Here is an 18,589-nt window from a genome sequence, read left to right on the forward strand (position 1 = left end):
ACAGCATAGATTTGAGACTCTATTCCTGCCCCCCAATCCATCAAAAATTCACAGAATTGCCGATAACATTAAGACAAATTTTTACCATACTGAGACTTGCTACTGAGCTGAAACAAGACAGTCTGAATAGCTGTTTTTTCCAACATCAGATAATATTCAGAGTACTTACTTACAGAAGTTTCCAGTGCACCATCATTGAGAGCAACAAAAGCCGACAGAATGCAACTGCTGCCTCCTTCCCCACCACGCCGGGCACTCTCAGCAAAGGCCAATGTAACAGAAGGGTAGGGAAGCATGTACCTCGCTTTACCAGCACTGCACCTCTGTTATTTCTCTAGCTAGCACCCTTTACATGTAACCAGCCCTTTCTTCCAGCAAAACAAACCTGAGTTCTTACATGCTTTAAATAAGCAGGCTTGCAAGGTCCTCGCTGACCCGAAATTAGGCAACACCCCTTTTTCTACATTAGAGAAGAAAATATTTCTACAATGAATCAACACAGGAAATCCCCCAATAACATTATTTTAACCAAGTACCTGTTGGCTACTGTACCTTGCGGTATGGAGGTGGGTTGATAAGAGGGCTCAGAGAGCTGGTATGTTGGCAAAGTTGGCATGGCACTGGGTGGAAATCCTCCTGGGATCAGATGGTTGAAAGCCATCAGTTGATTGGCTCCTGCCTGTTTCCTCCATCTAGCACGACGGTTACTAAACCAGACCTACAAATGTTTTAATTAGGGACATTTGATTTTTGTACATTTAGTATGTGTTCATCAGAAATAATCGCATTGTATTTCAAATGCATTCAGTGTCTGAGATGAGAGATACAGAAGATGCGCACTGGGCTCAGAACTCCTAGACAAGAAAGAAGCCCTTGGCACACATTTCCATGGTTCAACAGACAGGGCACAGGAATCCTAAACCCTAGTTTCCTCTCAAATACAACCCCTCCTGAAAAACAAGCTGACTAATACTTTCAAGCTTTTGAATACTTCTAATAGCTATCCTTATTGTGCCAGATTTAATGAGAGAGAGAAATCATCTCTTGCCTTTATATTTAATTTGCTGACAAGTTAGGGGCGTCACTTAATGCACTGTTGAAAGGTGCTTGTACTTATATATTGCCCTAGTGATCAACAGAACTTTAAGCTTTTAATTTGAAAAATACAGGCCCTGTGTACAAAACACAAATTCCTACCAGCAAGTTTTCATGTATTCACATATGTACAAAACATCTCTTAAAAACTTGACATTGACAGTAGATCAGAATTTCAGTATGAGATTAGCATTTCAGAACCACTCTGAAACCTGTTCCCAGGACAGAGTACCAAGGAGGTGGGGTTTAAATTAGCAGGACATTCTAGCTATAAATCTGCTTTCCTTCACATTATTCTCAGTTCATGTTTTAAGTTTTCCAAGTCTTGGATGGCTCTTATTGCTTCCAAGAAAGGAAGAGGCAAGACTTCACAAATGCAGACATAATAAGAGTTGCAAAACACATAGGTTAATATGTATATTATAGCAGTAACACATGCCACAAACTGGAAGGGCAACCAGCCCCAGCAGGGGTGCCTGGACCAGCGTGCACGTACACTGCCCTGCTGCAGATTTAGAGGAACTTCTAGATTACAGCACTCAGGTCGATGAGGTGGACCACCACAGAAAAGAAAGGCTGTTTGAGATAAGGGAGGCTACACACATTTGTAAACAAGGAGACAATTACTCATAATTGTACACCCTGAGGCAGCTGCAATGATCATCCATGGATATTATCAACTAGATAAGACTGTAACTGAGTGTTAGCATCCGACAAGGTACACCTGCACAGCCTGTAAGGCAGTCGGGTCTGAGAGCCACTGAGGCACCTTAGCTGATGAGCCACATGTAGATATATTTGTAAAAGTAAGTTGGGTCTCAGATCTGTCACCCTTCCTGCAAGCAGTCCATGCTGGCTTATGAACCAGCCATCACAGTCTGGATTTCTAGGTGTAGCATGATTTACAAACCATGAGTAGCCCTTACATGAGAGTGTAACAATGTTTTGGACTACACTGTGGGCTTCCCCTCCACTTGCTATTTCATAGCAGGAGTGGTGGGACTAACTGGGCCATCTGGTTTCTGATGTGGACCATCTGTCACCATGTAGCTTGATCTGGCTTCATCCTTTTCAGAATGAGATGCTTAGTTCACACAGCTGCCTCCTCTTTTGGCCACAATGTCTACTCCTCAATTACACACTCCCACTCCAGTTTAAGATTTAGGACAGAAGGATAGATGGAGCCTCTGTTCTACCTCAGGAAGCCCTCTCTTGGTTTTTTTGCTGTACCCTCTGCCTCCACATGAACCATTTCTGAAAACAGCTGGCAGAGACAAGGCACCAGGGTGGAGATGCGAGACCTGCGATGAGCAATAGTTGAGGATGGCTTTAGATTCAGCAGTATTTTTTTTTTACTTTCTCATCCTATAGATATCTATATTCTTTTTCACCTCTCTCCTTACCCTTTGCTTCCCTCACTGACATTTAAGTCTAAATTTCTTATTTACTCCTCACAGACTCCTCCTACCTGCTTATGTCTCCCAAAGCCCACCAGTCACACACTCCTGCAACAGTATCTTTAGAAGACAATCAAGAAGAAGGAAAAAGGGGCAAGACACACTGAAGAGGGAGGAAGAGGCTTTGCTAAAGAGTCAAAGAGCACTTGGGAAGGATAATGGAGGTCAGAGATTGAGCAGGGAACAGAAAATGCATGTTGTAATTAGCCTACCCAGGTCATTAACTATGGCTTTCTCCATGACACTCTCCCTTCTTCAGGTCAAGAGCGTTATCTGATCTCCAAATGTTTTGGGAACACTAACTGAACTACACTACATGAGTGGATTTCACTGAGGAAAACGAGGTAACAAAATTTTGCTTCCTCTTCAGATAGGAATTTCCCTTCAAGCCCTAGATCTTTATTAAAATGAGTCAGATCACAAACTTTAATTCACTAGTGAGCGATCTGCAATAATGCCAAGTTTTATGCTTTTATTTACAGATAGATTTTGGCTCATTTTATAGACTTGCATTTTTCCAGAACCTATGCCAGATAGGTATTAAACATCCCTGAAAGGAACACACTCAATGGTATCAAAAAGTCTACAGCAGCCCTGTGATGTACTTGTACTTGCACAGAGCTCTGTTGCCACCTGGAGCCACATTAAATTAAGTGGGACTCTGCAGGGGTGCAGAAACCTGCCTGGGCTGTACAGAAACAAGGCTGTGTATTACCACCTCGGTCTCACGCAACTGGGAAATGCTAAATGGGTGCTACTTGACTGGCACCCATGTCACATGCTGCTGGCACAGCCGTGGCTCCAGGCCTGTCAGCTCCAGCCACTGCCACTCCACTGCCTTGCTGCCCCATCAGCTGCAGAACACACCTGCTGCTGCTTGCCCTGGCTTCTTACTTTCCCCAGGTGGCAGGAAGGCAGATGGCACCTGACTAGCACCCGAGTTAGTCCAAAATTAACTCACCAAAATCCCTTGAACAAATTCAAAACTGCAGAGCAAGTCTTATTGCCACTAATACCACATGCACTCATGACTACAGAACAGTAGAGGCACATAAAATAAATCTTAAAAAAAACCCAACACAGTAAGCACCAGGGGTCAGATCCATATACGTCCCTGCTTCCCCTTGATTTTAATGGACTTTGAACCTGCATTAGTAAAAATACTAAGAAGAATTTATCATTAAAATGACCATAAGTATGGCCCCAACTCACTATGAACACACCAAAGCTCTGAATCTGTAATTCTGGATGTTTCAACACATTAGCTTTTACTATTGTTACTATTTAGTACCATGGTCTTGCCCTTTTCACACGGTGGCCTGTATTTACAACACGATGCATATGACCTAGAACCATGAAGGCTTGAGATTGGGCTTGCAACTGTGTTGAACTCCCATTTTATAGCAGGTAACTGCAGATTTCAGGTGTTGTGATGGAACACAAAGAAGAAATAATGTAACAGTAAGTCAGGAGGAAAAAAAGAAATATGAATAAAATGAAAGGGGAGAGTTAAAAAGGCGAATATCAGTTTTGGAAAATGAAAAAATTTATTCAAAGTGAAACATTTTATTGACATTTTATGTAATGTTTGTTAAAAGGAGTCAGATCCTAAACTTTATTCAATAGCAGTTATATGCTTTCTATGTTAACTGAAATGATTTTTTAAAAAATCATGGTATTTCACTTGGACTGTGTTCAGCTGCCTTCACTTACTCTCAACAGCTCAGGAATTTTTCTTTTTTTAAATTTTTTTATATTTAAAATCAGCACATATCATGAAGAATCCATGTGCACTATTACTACTAATTAAAGAAATCTTGAAAAATTTTGCCAGCATCAAGCCAAGACTTAAAAATAAATCTAGTCACCACAAACCAATGTATCTGCTTAGAAACATATTGTAAACACTTGGGGAAATATTTTCTTTTGTTTGTACATTTCCAATGTGATTTAAACACAATATCCTCTCATGTTCAGCAAATTTCAACTTCCACCAACATGACAAAACCCTCAGCATGACAAAATCCTCATCTTATGAGTGGCCTTTTCAAATCTAGCAGGTCCTCATAGGATGCTTCTGTTCTCCCACACCCTCCCTTCTGAGAGGGAAGAGATCACCACCTAGATGCAGAGATGCTCCAAGTAAAACTCAGCCCCTGGTGAAGATCACAAGTGACATACTGTGCAAAAGTGCCACCCTGTAGTGGGCACAACAGAAAACCAACTCTAAACTGTCCACTTAATCTGACAAACTAATGTATCGTGTGTTGCCTTCCCCAGCAACAGCATGGATCTCAGTGGAAGGCAGACCAACCCTAGACAGTACTTCAGATCACCACTACCACACTGAATTCCCCCATGGAAGCAAAAGCAGTGGATAAGCAAGCTACTGCATTTTGAAGACTCAAAATATAGCGTTCTTACACAAACAGTACTGTGTCTGCAGGAATATGCTCTGTGTAGGTGAAACATGCAGGAGCTCTAAACTAGGTCAGCATTGCGCTTGGTGCTGTGCGAATGCAGACACGGACAGAGGGAACGTGGTTTGTCTGACAGACCCAAGCATCCAAAAGAAATGTCTGCACCAGAAGCCAACTCATATTCATTTTAGTGAGGCTCTGGCTCCTCAGTTTCTATGTCACTTTCGAAGATGGAATGTAAATTACCCAGATGATTTGGAAACAAAATTGAAACCCAGTGTCTGGCCAAAATTTACATCTCAAAAACAGAACTGAAGAGGATGAGATTTAGAGCAAAAGGGGGGGGGGGGGGGGGGGAAAGTAGTCCTTTAGGGGAAGTAAGTATTGGAGGCTCCAATTTTTCAAGCATATGGAACTGGACTGACCAAAAAACAAATGACTCCACAATAGAATATTAAAAAAGGACTTTGCACTGATGTAGAATGGATGAGGTGAACTAATAGGTTTCTCCCATCTCCATTTTCTCATATTTCGATCCTGCCTTTTATTATCATTTTTTCTTTAAGTAGTTTGCAAGTGATCATGCCAACATCTTATTTTGTTGATCTCAACAGGATATTCTTTAAAAGATGCATTTATTCACTTGGGAACACACTAGTGTAATTAGCCTTGACATTTCAACAGTCTGATCATAAACACAGAGTGTTCTATGTGCTTTTAAGGAAAAAAGATCTCTGATCCAACAGGGCAAAACATTTGAGATGTGAATTTTGCAGAAAACCCATGGATATTTTGTTATACACAGTCCTGACCATTGCAAGCGTGTGTGCCAAAAACACACAAAGTCAAAAGACTGATGTATTGCTAGCGGCACTTCTAATTTTAGACATAGGGGTTTTCTGTTTTTTTCCCCTTCTGCCTTATGATATTTTTCATGGTAACTGCCTCCCCCATTCCCCACCTCTCCCTTCCCCCAAAATTCACATGTTCAAAATAAATCTGACCATCCTGCAAGCAGGAGTCCTTGGTGGGTGTGCCACCAGGGAATGCATTAGGGGGGTGCCTGAAGCAGTGGGGCTGCCTGGCAAAGAGAGGGGGCTGCAGAAGGAAACTGCTAATGGAGCTGGGCTGCACCAGCCCGGACAGAGCTGACTCCGCTACCCTTGTGAAACACAGCAGTGGGACTTGTAAAGACACCCACAGTGTCCAGTCCTGTAGTCCCTACTGATGCCAGACCTACACTTACTGCAGCAGCCTTCAGAGCAGTCTGTGCAGGGGGCACTTTCACCCTCTCGCCAGGCCAACTGCTGAGACCAGCACTTGTGCCTGCCTGGCCCTACTGGGAGCTCATTCAGAAAACACAAAACAGCAGGGAAAAAAGGAAAATATTTTTCTTCTTCCCTTTTTTTTCTTGCAGTAGGGTGAATTTCCATCCTGGCTCACCATGGTATCAGATGAGCTCCAGGGAGCACTACCAGAGAGCAGTTGTAGGAATGAGAAAGACTAGAAACAGAATTGCTTTTTAGCAACAACTAGTTGGTAAATTGGCTTCACTGCAACACCTGCACACCTCCAGCCTCACAGGAACAAGGGTACGCACAGGAGCAGGCCATGGGCAGGCCTGTTTTCTCACAGTGTCCCAAAGCGGTGCCGCTTGCCTGCCAAGCGCAGCCTGCAGAAATCACCAGCGGGAACGCCAGGATGCTGTGGGCTCTCTGTGGAGAGTCTGCCAGGAGCTGTGATTCAAGGCAATGGGAAATCATGCTGGTTGGGATACAGGGGGCAGGAAATGTGAGGGAAACCAGAGTTCTTTTAAACAGGGGGGAGGGCAGGGGTGATGGGACACTGGGAAAAAAAAACAAAACAAAACAAAAGAAAAAAACCACCACACACAAAATAAAAAAAGACCAGACTAAAAACTAACTAGGGTGTGCCAAAGGGAACAAGGAGTTCCAACCACCTCCCAGCGCGATCCAACGTACTCAACTCTCATAGGTTTCTTTGAATAGACTTTGACTCAGTCCTACACAAATACTTCTGAAACACTGCAGCTGAATAGTTCTGCAAAATATTGAGTAATAAGCAAATTGAACTGTGTATTTATAAATTAAAGCGCCACTAATTTGAGCCCTTAGGCAGCAGGGACCAGAGAAAGAGAATCAAAATCACATCCTTTCTTTTCTTTTCTATTTAAAAATGTCTTCTTGGGCCTGCATATGTTTGTAGTTGGCTAATTTACCCGAAAGAATTTCTCCTTTACCCCGGGGAGGGGGGGGGGGTGTAGAATCTGCAATTACAGGGTTATCTACTGCAAGAATGCACACAGCATTTTCTTTCTTTATCCTACATATGATGCAAGAGGGACAGCCTCAAGAAAAGGCACTAGAAATTCTCCATAAACCACATCAGGAATAACTGTAAAGATCTGCTGAAAGGTCTTAAGTGTTCCTGAATCTGTCCTACGTTCCTTTACCCCATCTCTCTGTAGGACTGTGCAGTTCATCATACAGGCTCAAACCATTTCAGAGGAGCTGAGGGCAAATTAAGATATGGGGGGGGGGGGGAGGGGGCACAGGTCCTTCCTCCCCCATGATTTCCCAGTGGATGCTTTTCACTGTTTGCTACTGAGAAGAGACTATTAAAACTGAGAGATTAGACATCAGTCCTTTCAAATCTTACTACTAATTTAAGAGTCATAATTTCTTCTCTCACCTTTCCCCCCACTATCTTCTACTCTAAATCATATCTTCCCCTCCCTGTACCACAGTGAAATAAAGAAAACAATATGTAGCACAGCACTTTAAAAAAAATTATCATTTTTCTTCTGGCTACTCAAGGCTTCTGAGCTCTTGGGACTTCTTTTATTTGCTGAGGTTGTAATAAGCTTTTTACAAAAGCTCACAAGCTGATTACAAGTTTGACATGGGAATATTCAATCCCATCCGAGTAGCCTGGAGAGATCTGCCTGAATTTTCAGACATGCTCTTTTGTTAAACAATATTTTCCTCTTTGGAAGTTTTCAAGCAAAGCAATTTAAACCTGGGATTTGGCTGAGAAGAACCTTTTCAGCATGGGACGTACTCATGTTTCAGAATTCTTCCTGGCTTCCCCTGCTTTTTCACCATTATTCATGGACTAAAAGAGTCCAAACAATTTCCTCTCATTGCCTTTTCAGGTTAAACAGGAAGGCCATGTGCCAGCCGCTTCTCACACCAGGACCCCCTGCCCCACACAATCCCTACAGCTGGGGACACATACTCAATGTGGTCCAACACGCAAGTCTCACACATCACATCTCTGATAATTTAGAAGGCCTGCCTTCAACAGACAGCCCAAAAAGATTTGTCTGGCTGGCCAGCCCCCATCAGCCAAGGCAGGCTCCTCACCCTCTGCCTGCCACGGGACAAACCTGAACCTTATTTAAAAATCCTTCACCAAAAGATTGAAATAAACACCTTCCACCATCAAGCTGAAACAGGCTCCAAGCTGCTGTCAAAGTTTGCCCAGTTCATCCAGGTCTAAAAATAAGCCTGATGTGGGAATCAAAAGGTGGCCAGAAAAGATGCTACCCACTTCATTTCTTATACGTTATTTGTTACAGAAACCATAACTGCACTGCTCTGAAGCTCAGAAAGAGCCTTTGATCTTTATCAACACTAGGGAAAATTTCGCTTTTAGAATTTGCCTTCAGATTGAGTGAGTAAAAATAGGCCACAGACCTTAAGGGCCTGCACCGCAACTTAATGGTGGTTTTAATGAGGTTTTCAACTGGACCAGTAAAGCACTAAATGGCTGTGATTTTTACTCACAGTATGGGAATCTTTAATCTCACATTTCCAGGGTATTACTACTTTTTTTTTTTTTTTTTTTTTTTTTTTTTTTTTTTAAATGAAGGGTCATCCCTTTGGGACTCTACTTATGTTTCTGAATTGTATCTGGTGAATGCACAAGACCAAAGAACTTTCCCCTTCCTGTGGCATTAATGTGCAGAGAAGAGCTGGGTGCCTTTGGAAGAGGCAGCAGAAGAGGTTGTCCTGGCTCCACACCATATCTAGGCTCAAACATGGGGGAGAAAGACTCAACAGCCCTTGAGTGGAAAGGTGCTGTCAGAGGAATTACACTCCTTCTTACAGCCAGTGCTGAAGTATTTGCAATGAATATAGTTACACATCTCGTGACTCTTGAAACGTGGACTTTGTTGCAACACTTCTTTCCCCAAAAGCCCTTCCTGTCCTCACAACTAAGTACACAACATTCACAGTGTAATGTCTGTTTTAAGTTGCTTGTAGCTTTCAAAATATTCCCCTTATGGGCTGAAATGTTCTAAGCTTGATCTCAGTCCAGAGGCAACTTTTTTTCCCCACCTCCAACCACCAGCTTAGAAACATGTATTTGGTTACCCTTCAACAGTGGGAAAGTGAGAAAATAGATGGTTCGGTGGTTTAAGACTTTTCCTTTCACGGGTATTCAGAGACTGCCTCAGGGAACAGAAGGAAAGGGGAAGCACAGGAGCAGCAGGGTAGAAAAAAACAAAACATGAGATGCGAGCACTACATGTAGGGACTGAAGGAATAGCAAGGTTGGACCAGTTGTAATCAATTAAATAACTTCCTAGACAATGTAAAACAACTCTACAAAACTGGACCTTACAACTCCAGAGAAAAAAAGAACTTTCTGGGCTCAGCCAGACTCAGGCTGCAAAGTGCCAGCTCTTTTAGAGGATGCTTGATTGGGAAGCAGTCAGAGAGATCTTTGTGTATATATCCATATAAAATTTGGTATCTATGATCTCTGTCATACTGTTACCAAAAAAGAAGTGTGACTAAGAAAGCTTGAATGCTACATTAGTATGGCTATCCAGTCCTCTCAGCCTCAAGTATCTTAGGGTTATTTTCTTTTCACAGATCGTCTTTTATTTCATGCCCATCATAGGTGGCTATTTTAAGGCGCTATAGAGAGGTGCTGAATGCTGATAAGGCAAATCCTGTATCCCTTAATCCACTGCTAAATCACTCTGCCAGCCTTCAAGGGTACCAGACAGATGGAGTGCACTAGGAAACTGCCCACAGGCTGGTTACTTCAACCCTAGCTCATCTTTAATCCAGAAAGGTTTTGTTCTGGTATTTTAATCATTGATTGACTGGGAACTTTCTTCCATGCTGGGTTAGGTAAAATATCCATGTCAGAGGTACTGGGGAATTTGTGAGGCTGTAGATCATAAGAGTGGTGTGAGACAGGATGCGTCTCAAGGGAACCAAGGAAGCCATAAGGAATGTAAAAAGTCACAGGGTTAAAGCCACATTAAGACAGCTGTTATGTTAATGAGAGTTCTGCTTTTCTTCTAGCTGTGGGTCATTGATTTAGAAAAACACGGACAAGGTCTTTTTCATTTTATCATATTTTCCCACTGAAGCTAACATAGCCCAAAACATCATATCCTAGATCCCATTTGTCTTGCTAACAAGAGTTGCGTAGGAAGTTATCTTTGTTATATTTGTGCATGGATGATTCCCAGGGCCTGATTTGGTCTTACCTGGCCCAAGTCTATATATGAAGCTGTTTTGCAAGCATTTCACTTAGTAAACATGTTAAGAAGAGAGTCATGCACCACTGCCTTCCAGACTAATTCATCCATACATCTGATTTTCTCTCACAGTCATAACACTTAGAAGAAATGGGGTGTGAAGCCTTCTGCAAAAATATTTAGCAGGTAAAACTGTAGAAGTCTGGACCTTACAAGACAGATACCAAATAACACAGCCATGCTGCAATAGATGTGCTTGTCTTAAAAATCAGAAGGATATTTTGTATTCCTTATTTCAGTTTGCAGAGTCTGAATGCCTCAGACTGAGCTTCAGAGGTCAAAACATAAAAACAGATTTTCACCACAACAACCAAATTCACCTGTATCCTTGGCTAGATCACAAGTTACCACTCATTTCTCTTCCTTGGTTAGATCACAAGCTTGTCACCCAACCACACATTTGCTGATGAACACTATCAAGTAGTGAAAGAGCAGCAGAGGATTCTGCCTGAGGCATTAAACATTTCACAGGACGTTCTTCTTTGCCATGAAACAGAGTAAGTCCTAGTCTGAACCTGAACTCTGGGATGCGGTTTATTCCAGAATTATTTGGCTGCTCTTTGCCCAGTTTTGGACATCTGAAAATCCAGGTTCATGCTTTTTTTTTTTTTTTTTTTTTTTTTAAATTTAAATCAACTCCATGGTTTACTCCTCCAGCATGTTAGGTTGTTTTAGACAATCCAGATCTACATGAAGTTGTGAAGACCTAACAGTTATTTGGGGGGTTATTTTCTTTTGAATTAAGCTGACAGTGGGGTTAAAAGAGATGTTACAAGCTTTACATCAAGTCGACTTCAAAAGCTAACCTAAAAGTAAACGGTTGATACTGCACCAGTAACCTTGCTCACTTGCATGGCTCTACAGACACACTGTCCCTTTTAAAATGCTTTTCTCTCCTCTGTTAATGCCTGAAAGACCCAAAGAACAGATGAAATCAGTTAAATAACTATAAACTGGCACAACAGCTGACCTGATTACATGCAGAGTACTGTCAAATGCATAAAGCAAACAAACTGGGATAACAGACCTTCTTCTCCAAAGGTTCAGTATTATATTCATGGTAGGTATGGAACAATTACTGGGGAAAACACAAATTTTTTTCAAAACAGTTGTCTTAAACAGTTGGAAGACCAATGTCCATGTACAGATGCAAAATCCCCTAAGGTTGTAAACAATGTAGCTTCGCATTTTCTTTCTACCCCAGAGTAGGGTCACATGAGAATATAAAAGAACCAACGTGCTAACAGAAAAGGAAATTCCCTTTGTTAGGCAGCTTTTAAATACATACCTGGACACGAGCCTCTGTGAGTTTGGCTCTTTGTGCAAGTTCTTCCCTAGTATAAATATCAGGGTAGTGTGTCCTCTCAAAAGCTCTTTCCAACTCTTCCAGTTGCTCTGCTGTGAAAGTCGTCCTGCTGCGACGCTGCTTTCTTTTTAAAGGCAAATCTGGTTCAGAATCGATGTCAGAGCCTTCATCAGACTGGGGTGCTGATGCTCAAAAAAAACAAACCCAAAGATATACAAAAATTAGCTTTAGTTGAGGGGGGGGGGGAAGCAAAATATTGGATCAATCAATTATATCCTCTTATATGGAAAAGCTGCTTTTTCCCCGTGACTCAGAACTGACTTGGCAAACTTCAACAAAGCAAAAATTGAGAAACAAATCAGAGTTAAATGTTACATTGTGCACATGTGCTCAAACAAATAAAGAATTGTCAAACGTTCAACTATGAGTTTATCACCTTTTCCTGGCCCAAGAATATTTAAGGACCTCTGGAAATCTTTTTGAGTAAATGAATTATTCAATTTCTTTGTTTTAACTCCTCTAGCAGTTTGCAAGTGTTTTAAAAACTTGAACAGTACTGCTCAGTCCTAAGCAATCAGACAAGCAATACAGCCTTGTTCCCTTCCCTAAACTAGTGAACAGATACAAATATTTGTCACACCAGCGTGCATGTTGTAACTTAAACATTGCGACTCTATAGACACACTTCCATGAGACCTTCCCTAGGGATCTATCACTTAAACCTTATTGCTGAAATGGTTACGGAAGTGATTACAAAGGTATGGGGAGTGCTACCGAAGAAATTAATTCTCATACACAATCAAATATTTACTTCATATTATGTGTATTATTTGTCCTACAGTCTGAACAGTAATTACACTTATGTGTTAGTATATCTCAGCACATTTAAACATTCCCCCTCATTTGCAACTTACTTGCCTGTCTTAGGACCACCTAACATAACCTTAGGACAGGCCACACAAGTGTTAATATAAAAAAATAAAAAAATAAAATTAGATGCACGTTGCACAGAGAAGTCCTGTAAGAATAGCTCAGAGCAATAATTTGATTTGACTCTTCCAGTTACTAAAGCAAGGAGATTCCAGCATATCTGATGACCAGAGCTGAAATACACAGACCGCATGCTTCCTTCGCCTAAGGTTTCATCATTATTCCTCCTAACCTGGGGAGGTTTTCCAGCACAGAGCACGGGTACACGCAGATGTGCTGATGCTCAGCCTCCAGGCAGCAGTCCAGGACATGACTCCAAAACAGCCAGACTGTGTTGGACCAAAGGCCCCTCACACCACGTCCTGAATCAGTACTTAGGGAAAGTTGGCAAGAAACAGACCACGTACAGCATGTCCGTGACCCAGGAATGGGCTACCAACTCTTGCGATCAGCAGTTTAAAGAGAAATCAGAACCAAAACTCTGTGGGTTTCATGGACGTGGCAAGAGTGAGACCACACACAGACAACCAGGCTCCTGGCATCACTGCTTGCCTCCACTGTGCTCTCTGGCAATCAAGTGAGCTCCAGCTGCAGCCCAGCCACAGCTGAACCCATAGCTATCGCTGTGAAGGCAGCAAAGCCTCTTCCAGTACTCGACCAAGTTCTTTCTCCAACAAACAGTAATGAAAGGAAAGAGTAGACTTCCAAAGCCAGTCTTCACTTGCATCAGCTGCTGTCCCAGGCACCAAGCATTCCTTCTTGCCTGAGTCTTCAAGGGAAACCACCTAAAGAGGGCAGACACTCCCCAGTGATGATGAAAACTGCTTGTTCAGTTCAAATAGAAGCATTGCTTCTACTCCAATAATGCCAAATAAATTATTGATATAGACATTGATTTAAAATAATCTTCTTAATGTGATTTATTTGGAAGTAACTGAGAACATGAAGCCAAAAAGAAATCACTGTTTTCAAGCTCCAGCTAAAACCCCCCACACCATGTTCTTTTCTAGCTATCTTTCATTTCCAATTTCACTCAAGCTGTTTGAACTAATAAATACACCTAATCTGTTTATTTAGTCTTACAACATGAGAAAGACTAAGTGCTTTTTCAGACAATTCATCTGAAGAGTTTATGAATTTCTGCATACCAAAAAAAGAACAATTACTGCTACACCAGAGGCTCTTATGTGAAAGCTATCTCCATTGTCCAGATACCATCAATATCTTGGACCCAACCAACACACACAGGACATCAGGAGAAACTCCCATAGAGTTCAGCATCAATGTACTGTGAAAACATCCAACTGAGAGAGTCTATTATTTGCATGGAAGTTTTGCCCCAAGTAAAACTGGATTAAGTTGTTCCAGCTCCTAAGATTTATCATCCTCAAGAACAAAGGGGAATCAGCACAAATATCCTATCCCAAACAGTTCAAGTTCATTCCTTATTAAACATGCAATCTAGGGTATCCCAAAATGAACATAACACATTGTCTGAATTAGTGACAAATCCCAGATCTTCTCAGCTGGGGTCCCAAGTGACACCTGCCTTCCTCAGCAACTGCCAAGTTACAACCCTCCAGAACAGCTACATGGTGCTGTTCAAGAATAAAAAGAAACATAGGGTGTTTCAAATATTGTTTCCCTATGTCAGCCTTAGATACAAATCACCCACCTTAAGATCAGCTATCACTGACAAGCTAGCTAGACTAGTGGAGGAGAGCACACCAGCCATGCTAACAGGGTCATATTGACTAGCACTGCACTCTGACCTTACCTGATGTGGTAAGATCTGAAAGAGAGCTCAGGAAGGTCCCTTTTGGAGAAAATTTCTCTGGCAAAAGTTGACTTTGATTGTGTATGATGAGATTATTTAAAAAAAAAAAAAAAAGTCAGATATCTAGATATCTCAGGAACGCGCAGTACTCTTTCAGACTCCACACATACGTATGGAACTTCTTCAAACACCTACATATACACCTATAAAAAGTCAGCTTAAACTGTGCAATTAAAAGTGGTTTATCACTAAATTTATGAAGTGAATTCCCTCACCAACTGGGTGGGAAGTATCAGAAGACCAATAATGATCTTTCTAAAAATGTTTTAGAAAGACTTAGAAAAATCATGTGATGTTTCCCTGCACCTTGCATTCATGCAGCAATGAGACTACAGAGCTGAAACACTGACTTAATTTAATTTTCATTTTAGCTTTACGTTTCATCAAGCAGTATATGAAAGGCAGAGGTAAACCAGTCAGAAAAAACTGAACTATCTAAGAGTCCAGTACAATATGTCTAATCAAGTGCAAATATTTAGGGAGAAAGTAATAAATTAAAGTAAGGAGAAAATGTGTATCAGAAGAAATGGCTTTCACATCTATCTGATTTCATCGATGTTATCCTTTGCCAGGCCTGGCTGCTATGTGCAGCTTTACTGAAAACGTTAAGTTCCTTTGTCTTGTCTGATCTACAATATTAAAATCAGACAAATATGATCTCAAATGATAGCTACACATCTGTACTATAAACTGCACTATTTTTATTTCTTACAAAGTTTTCTTAAGTATTATTAGTTTCAAGGAAGTTTTTATATATTTTTTCCTATTAAAATACCATTATTAGCCTTTTATATAAGTGAGAAGCCAATCAGAGTATTGTCTAAGCACATAAACTGGACACACCTCAGCCTTTAAAAAAAAACAGTTTTTATTTTATATATAGCTCAATAGCTACTGCGTTTTGCTAAGCAGTATCTCACTAATAGATTCACTGACTTCCATGATATAAAAAGATACTATTAAGCACAGATAAAGGTGGTCAGATTTTAGCTGGATTATTTCTATTTCCATCATCTCCATAGACACACAACACACATATCACTAACCTTTACAGTGGTCCTAATGATCTTAGCTATAAACAGGAGAAAGTAGACAACTCACCAGCACCCTGGGAGATCCCCAGCCAGACCCCTTGGGATCACCAGTACCCCCTTTACTGCACAGCTCAAAATGGGAGAGGCAGCCAAAAGCACTACCAGTAGCTGAGCCATGAAGTTTAATTAAAGAAGGAATTACAGAATTAAAGAGCAATTATTTGTCCCTTAACCCGTCGTGACCTGTCTGGTGGCCTGAGGAAACGCTGCATGCCGGTTATCACCATGATATGCAAAAAACCACTGCCCACTGTCGTAGGCATTTGGTCACCTGGAGCTCTGCAACCATCCCTTTTCCAAACACTGTAAATAGACACGTCAGGGCAAAACCGAACAACAAAATGACACACAAGAGGTCATTCTGTGGGTTGTTCTTCCTCTCAGCAAGACATTTCATTTGAATAATTAAATAACAAAAACATGACAACCATTTAAAACCCATACATTACAGCTGCAGCACAGCGCACCTGACAAATGCAGGCAGAGCAGTTATCTTTCTGCAACCTGCAAAGGCTCAACTTCTCTGATAATCCTTCAGTCACTGTGAAATTTTTTAATAAAATATTACACAGCCTATTCCTCTAAGTTTAACAACCTGGAGTCAGCCCTAGATAAATTCTGTCTAGCCACGGATCTCAGTGAAATAAGACCAAAAAACCAATATACCAAAGGCCAGGGAGGGTTCTGGCAGCAATTTATTTGCTAGCAACCCTCCCTGGATCTTCTAATTTCTTTATTTACACAAGATTAATTTCACAGGCTTTCCCCCTCGCGCCACAACTCTATTTCTTAAGGCTGCGGCCAGGGCATCCCCAGCTTTGGGGCTAACCAGGGCGCTCTGCACCAGGAGGCAGCAGGTACCGCGGGGCTGCGGCGGCTGCCCGCTCCCCAGCAGCCTTTCACGCCCAAAGAGATGCGAGTGACCTCCCTCGTGTTTACTCGGGTGCAGGCGAGGAGTGCAGCAAGGCTGCTACCCCCACACAAACCCACAGTAAATGACAAATGACACTTTCTCTTTGTGATCTTTGGGATTTTTGTTGACTTATTTGGAGGCTTTTGTTGGGTCCTAAGAAATGGCCTGTGGCTGAGGCCTATTCGACCGATTTCCACGCTCCATCTGTGGTATCCATCAGCAGGGCCTTTGCCCGTATTCAGGGCTCTGACACCTGCCTGGCAGGATGCGGGAGGCACAAAGGAGGCTGCTGCGGACGCGAGGGGGGTGGGGGGCCGGGGGGGCCGAGGAGGGCAACCAGGGTGAAGGGGATGCACAGCAGGGGTTAATCCAAGCTCCCCCCTCCCCAAACCTCAGCACCTGGAGGCGTCCCTCCGACTGCCTCTCCCTGCCAGAGGTAAGGGGGCTCAAACACAACCCTCCGTCATATTGTGGATGAATTAACGAGGAAAGGGGGGGAGAGAAGGAGAAGCCTGCCCAGGATGTGGGCTGTCAGAGTCACCCCAGGCGCTCGCTAAATAAACCTCCTGCGCTGGCTTGCTGCGAGGGCTGGGAGCAGCAGTAAGTGCCCAGCAGCACATTCCTCCCCCGGTCCTTGTTTGTGTTGGGGTAGGCTTTCAGCAGCTGGCGTTTTAGCAGTCGACGGACTAGAAACATGGCCTTTCTTTCCTCAAAATAAAGTCCACAGGAAAATAAAACAGCATCTTTATTTCCTACTAACAGCCCCCCTCTCACCTCCCCTTGAGCAGTCCCGTTTAGGGGCAGGCTTATATTTGCATACAGCATAGAACGAAGACTCTGGAGCCCACCGACTACCTCCCTCCCAGTGCATCAGCCCTTCGTTTTGCTGTATCTGCCTGGGGAAACATGACACCAGGCTCCCCTCTCCTCCTCCTCCCGAAACCTCACTGTCACAGCAAGGAGCCATTAGAAAGAAAATATACCCTGCCAGGTCTGTGCTAATCAAAACAGGACAAATAAACTCTGACACTCAACAACTCCCTGAGTGCCTGCAGCCCTGGGTGGAGACTACAGATTAGTTATGAATATGGCAGGCAGCGGGGGACGAGCTCGGGGGGTCTGGAGTCACCCCTCAGCCACCTGTGAGCTGTTTAAGATGCCACAACTGAACGCCATGTTTATCTAAGATAAAGCATGTTCCAAAGATTAGAAGAGCACCCCTAAATTTTAGGTTGTGGTTCTCCCACCGAAGCATTTCTGACAAGTTTACCAGGACTTCGATTTCATCCAAGTCACTGTTCACTTTCTTTGCTTCACCATCAACAGGGAAAAGGGACAGAGGAGAGATTCGGACACCCTGAGTTTCACCCTGTTAGGTCACAGTCCAAAATTTGTTAGCAGTTGGACTCCTCTTCTTTGAGAACAAAAGGAAAAGCAAATTTCAAGAAACATAAAGAACAAAACAAGAAGCCACAAAAGATTTCTCAGTGGGGTTAAGATAGAACATGCTAATGCTGCTACATGCTCCCATTTCCCCGTTAAAAGTGAAAATTTAGGATCAGCAAATATACAAAAAAATTCTCAATCTTGCTAGAAAGCAACAGAATACCTAGTACAATGTGAAATACTCACAAGTAGTAAAATTGTTTTTAACCCTTTCTACCAGCATTTTGACTATATCAAAAAACAAGAAACGAAACCAAAAAGCAAGCCTCTGTTCCAGACATGAATATCGCTCATCTAACAAGGATTAAGTCACACTTCAATTACTCCTTTGAAAACTGATGCTATTTGCAAAGGGCATACTTACAAAAACATTGTAAATGCCTTTTTTTTAAATTCCACAGGCACTTTTGTAAAGTCTGCAGTGAGAGAATGAGAGAAATGGGAACAAAAATATGTTGCTTCTTAAATAAGCTGATTAATAAGAGTAATTAATCGGTTACTGGTATT

At 42.2% G+C, this 18,589-nt stretch overlaps 1 protein-coding gene across 2 annotated transcripts in view; it reads right to left on the minus strand.

Annotated features, from left to right (window-relative positions):
• The window catches only part of PAX3 (paired box 3), an 80,948-nt gene that overhangs the window by 15,084 nt on the left and 47,275 nt on the right, over nt 1–18,589 (minus strand). Inside the window, exons 5-6 of one of the 2 annotated variants that reach the window (XM_074834531.1) lie at nt 11,845–12,044; nt 553–718 (exon numbers count right to left, since the gene is read on the minus strand). In XM_074834531.1, coding sequence (XP_074690632.1) covers nt 553–718; nt 11,845–12,044 — 366 coding nt within the window. Of the gene's footprint in view, nt 1–552; nt 719–11,844; nt 12,051–18,589 lie in introns of both variants that reach the window. The other variant, XM_074834530.1, reaches the window with a different exon arrangement.

This window comes from Strix aluco, chromosome 9, assembly GCF_031877795.1.
Source record: "Strix aluco isolate bStrAlu1 chromosome 9, bStrAlu1.hap1, whole genome shotgun sequence".
NCBI classification, from domain to species: Eukaryota; Metazoa; Chordata; class Aves; order Strigiformes; family Strigidae; genus Strix; species Strix aluco.